We start from the raw sequence: 4,942 nt of genomic DNA, 5'->3' as shown, positions 1-4,942 counted from the left end.
TTTTTTTTTTTTTTTTTTTTGGTTCTCTTCTCGACTTGATCAAGACCTTTTCAATGACCCTCTCTCTCTATTCTCCTTCTTCCTCTAGGTTTCCTCTTCCTAGTTAGACATATTCTCATCAAAACCAAGGCAGCATCGCCACTGCTCGACGATCCTTCTGTAGTTTTCAATGGCTAAGAAAATACTATGTCGTCCAACGAGACGTCTCCTTCGAATCAAGTTGCTGACATCTTTACAAAAAATGTTTCTCAACCTCTCTTTGAATCTTTCAGATCAAATTTTCACGTTTGTTCAAATTCGACGCTCGGCTTGTTGGGGGGTTTTAAGAGGCTAGCCATTAATTTTAGGATTGGAGTTCATGCAGGTTACAAAAGCATCCGTGCAAAAGATTAGACAATGGATACTAACTCCATATTGTCATAAAAAAGACCTCAAGTTTATCATGAGTGACAATGTCTTCCTAAAGGTAGCATCTAAAAGAGAGATGTTGAGGTTTTGGAAGAGGAAGTTGAGACCTAGATTCATAGGCCCATTTCAAGATCCTATAAAGGATAGTGCCTATGGCTTACATGATAGCGTTGCCATCCATCCTTGCCGTCGTGTATAACATGTTTCATGAATGTTGCAAAAGTACACCCCAAATTCCTCCCACGTTACAAAACATGAGACACTCCCTCTTATAGAGGACCTTAGAGAAGTCTATCAGAATACTATTTCGCGACATGAAGCAGTTGCACAATATGATGAAACTATACATATTAGAGATGTAAGATTCATATGAGAGATTTGCTTGAAACTTTGAGACCTCCTCAGATGCTAAGGTAGCAATAGAGACTAGGCTCGAAGTTTCTAAAGCCCAGAGAAAAGTCATGGATACCTACTCGGTTAAGAATGCAACGAGAGCCCACAAGTAGATTGTTTACTGTAACAACTCAGATCCACCGCTAGTAGATATTGTTCTCTTTGGGCTTTCGCTTTCGAGCTTTCCCTCAAGGCTTTAAAACTCGTCTGCTAGGGGAAGGTTTCCACACCCTTATAAATGGTGATTTGTTCTTCTCCCCAACCAAGGTGGGACATCACATTTACTAAGTATTTTTATTCATCCCTTTCCTTTTTATTTTCATGTGTTCGCTGGTTGCCGATCGAGGTGCGGGAGGGTTCCAGAGCTTTGTGGTCATAGAGGGAGCCATTTCGGGTCATCAGTTCATTTGTGCATTTTGGGACTTTTGTGTTTCGTTCTGTGATTGTATTATGAACTCGTTTTTCCATTTATTTTTATTTAAAATTCACCATAATTTTCATATTTTATTTTATTTTTGTTTTGTCTTGAATGGAGAGTTTGGAAGCTTCAAATCGTAACATTTGGGATGCAAAGACTTTCCTCAATGCCCCTCGTGTATCAACAATAATAAGGAATTTAATTCTCAATTTTTTTTCTTTAAAATATATTTACAAAAAAAGAAAAAAAAAAGACATATTTATGAACATATACCTGAAGTCTCATAACCTAAAACATATTTTTCAATCTGCAAAGCAACCTTAAAAACAAACTATTCTATACTTCAAACATTGTACAAGATTTTCAACCTAACTAATCTTAAGGCATAACGAATCTAAAAATGATTATATATATCATATTATGGATGACATCCATTAAATTGTTCATTGTAAGAGGCTTATGCATGATGAACAAGCTCATTGAGCAGCCCAAATGGGGTTTTAAGTAACCCCTTATGGTTGCAGTGAAACAAGTTTGTTATGAATCAGATATGAAGTTGATCTCTCACTTTATACTTCCAAAAACAAAGTGATACAAATAAAAACACTCTAATGAAGCTCAACTTCTTTTTAATGCCTTTCAGCCTTTGCTTTCATATTATATGATTACAAAAGTCAACAAAAGTTACCAAATCCACAATGGTTCTGTGGTTGCACCTCAGTAGTTTGGGAAAAAATTAGGGTATGAAGAAGAAGGCGATGTTACGTCGTGATTTCTCTTCTTCTCGTTAGTGTCAAAGCTGGGCGAGAGCGTCGGGCTTTCGAGACTCGGGAGTTGGATGAGTTGGTTTATGTCGAAACAAGAGGAATGATTGTTGTTTGGGACAAAATGTTGATACTCCAAACAAGAGGAATTGAGCATGTGGGTTGGAGTCATGCCATCTGAAAAGGAAGGGGACCTAACAAATTGAGCGTTGTTTTTTAGATCATAATACCCTTGATTTTGATTATGATACCCATTATTATTCCAACCTCCAATGCCTTGGCTTTGATTAGGGTTTGGCTTTTTGAATGCTTTACATACCACCCAACCTTCTTCCTGCAAATTTTGTTTCAATCATTATAAACTCAAAAACCATAATGTGAAAACAAAATTAATTTAGAAACCTGCCTGAGTAGGTGCAAGTTGAGAGGTTTGGAGACGATATTCATGCATAATCCAATCAGTTTTTCTCCCGTTAGGAGCTCGTCCTATATAAAACACCAATGTCTTTCTCATCCCAATCACTCTATTCTTTGAAACAACGGCCTTATCCCTCCCTGTGGCCTTCCAAAACCCCGCACTTGTAGCTCGGTTTGTTCGACTTCCCGTTGGGTACTTTCGGTCTTTATGACTAAAGAAGTACCACTCCTTCTGTTCTTCGAGGCCAAATTTACAATTACCTGCACGATTACGAATTTAAGAGGGAGTCTTACATAACTTTCAGAATAGGGACAATCCTAATCTTGCAAGATTTAAATGTAAATTTTTGTGGTCACTTTAAAATTTCAAATTCGAACAACCGATAAGCGAATCCACTCAACCATGAGATAGTTGGATCGTGTTCTTTATCATAAAAATTGAACAAAAGGTTATAATTTTGAACGATTGAACAATACTGATTAACGATCGAAGTGGATTCCACTAATTGAATCTAACAAAAAGTTGTATGAAAACAAACCAAAAATCTCAAGCTTTCAAAATGATGAAAGTTAAAAAAGTGGAGCTAGTTTTTGTAGAATGAAGGAGAAAGTCCAAGTAGGGGAAATGGGTTTGAAGCTAACTTCCACTAAGAACTTGACTTTGAATTCATAATTGAATTACCTTCGATGTCCCATGGCTCCATTTTGTAGAGATCGATATCAATAATCACATCTAAGTCAATCTTCTGTGCGTTGATCTTCCTTTCCAGATAATACCCAACAAGTTCTTCATCAGTTGGATGAAACCTAAAGCCTGGTGGAACACATGACTCCAAATTCTCCATTGATGAACGTCTTCTATGACCAATAAAAAAACACCATTAAAACGAAGCCCTAATGTTGTTTGAACAGAAAATGGCAGACAATAATGAGTAGAACCCACAAGAACACAAAAAATAGAGAAAACTTTGAGAAGAAGAGAGAAGATTTGATTTTGTTGCTTAAATTTGATATGTTTTGAGACAAGAATCCTAATTTTGGGTGATTTTTGAGGTGCATGAAGTAAAATTACTGTTTTTGGGGGCCAAAGTTTTGATTTTTAAAACGAAAGTTGGCCGAAAAGCTTGACTTTAGCTGCCACAAAGCATGTTACATTTCTTTGAGTGTAGTTCACTCCCTTATCTCTCTCTCTCCCACAACCACCTTTTCTCTCTCCTCTCTCTTTTGTAAGTCACACGTGTGGAGTTCACTTATAAGCTTCACTAATATTCATCCTCTTCCAAACCCATCTCAATTAAACTCGGTTGGTTGAGGACGGTTGGAAGAGAAGTCCCACATTGGCTAATTACGGGGTTGATCATGGTTGAGAAGTAAGAAATACATTTCCATTGACAAGCAAAGTCATGAGAGTTTATGCTCAGAATGGACAATGTCATACTATTGTGAAGTGTCAGATTCACAACAAAATCTATATGGAACAAGATTTTCTTCTTCAGGTTTAAAATGATCACGGCCTTTGGTTAACACACTTTTGGAGGATGAAACCAAACCCTCGAGCAAAACCCAAGAGAGAAACAAAATCCCAAATAAACCCTAACAAGGGACACAAAAAAGGACATAAACATATACATACTCACACAAAATTGTGGTTTGGTTGGCAATGGAATGAAGAAGAAGAGAGAGAAATGGATGATTGTAGAGAGAGAAATTGAAAGAGAAGATTGAATGCATAATAAAATATGAAAGTAAGAGGATAGATATATACATATAAAGAAAGAGGAAGGATAGAAAGAAGCAAAGGTATTGATTACGCGTGGGGTGGCAGATGAATAGAAAGGTTTGTTTGGACGGCGTGAAACCATTGTTTTCACGCCACCCCCCCTCTCACCTCTTCTCTCATGTTCTTCCCACCGCTGTTTTGTCTTTCATACATGCTTTTCCTTATATTTTATGTTGCAAACCCTAAATTTGAATGCTGTAGAGGGTTTTTTTTCTTTTCTTTTCATACTATGGTTTGGGAAAACCCTAAAGATTACATAAGGAATTTCCTTAATCCACGATAGGTAAGTCTAGATTTTTAAAACTCAATATTTCTTAACATCAGCTCAGCCAGCTCAAGTGTATATCGATCTAATAAAACTAAGGATTTTAAAAATGGTGAAAAGGAAGTTTAGTTTCCTCGAATTTTGTGGGAATATTTAAAAAAATGACTTAAGTTTGTCGTTTTGTAAAATATAAAGAAAAAAGATTTGAGATTAAACAACCAATAACGAGGAAGGTGAGCATAGGGATCGCCTGTTTTGTTTTAGTAGGGGTTGATGTCTGTAGCTCCAACAATCCAGCTTGGGTGAGCCGCCCTTTGCCATTTTGGACCAATCCCTTATTGGCACGTGTACTCATGGAATTCCTAATCATTTGTGTCCCCCCACATGCTTGATTTTCATATACGTACTTTGAATACCGAATAACTACTCTCATTATTCAAGGATCGTGTCCTAAGAATAATTTCATGTATGTTGGAAATTGAGTTGAATGAAGAAGG

The 4,942-nt window shown here is 36.8% G+C and overlaps 1 protein-coding gene across 1 annotated transcript; it reads right to left on the bottom strand.

The window, feature by feature from the left end:
• Positions 1-1,786: 1,786 nt before the first annotated feature.
• LOC111480926 (NAC domain-containing protein 30-like) lies at positions 1,787-3,280 on the bottom strand. The gene is made up of 3 exons (XM_023126160.1): positions 3,083-3,280; positions 2,390-2,661; positions 1,787-2,317 (listed from the first exon to the last, which is right to left on the bottom strand). The coding sequence occupies exons 1-3, from the start codon at positions 3,243-3,245 to the stop codon at positions 1,937-1,939; spliced, it is 816 nt and encodes a 271-aa protein (XP_022981928.1). The 5' UTR covers positions 3,246-3,280; the 3' UTR covers positions 1,787-1,936.
• Between the last annotated feature and the right edge of the window lie 1,662 nt (positions 3,281-4,942).

Source organism: Cucurbita maxima, unplaced genomic scaffold, assembly GCF_002738345.1.
Source record: "Cucurbita maxima cultivar Rimu unplaced genomic scaffold, Cmax_1.0 Cma_Scf00006, whole genome shotgun sequence".
NCBI classification, from domain to species: Eukaryota; Viridiplantae; Streptophyta; class Magnoliopsida; order Cucurbitales; family Cucurbitaceae; genus Cucurbita; species Cucurbita maxima.
This window is presented reverse-complemented; position numbering and strand designations above follow the sequence as displayed.

Bases quoted from the DNA above. Each gene is read 5' to 3' on its own strand.
- LOC111480926 (XM_023126160.1), bottom strand. From the start codon at position 3,245: ATGGAGAATTTGGAGTCATGTGTTCCACCAGGCTTTAGGTTTCATCCA. The intron at 2,662-3,082 runs GTAATTCAATTA...GTAATCGTGCAG, and splicing joins GGAGCCATGGGACATCGAAG to GTAATTGTAAATTTGGCCTC. The intron at 2,318-2,389 runs GCAGGTTTCTAA...CAAAATTTGCAG, and splicing joins CTCAACTTGCACCTACTCAG to GAAGAAGGTTGGGTGGTATG.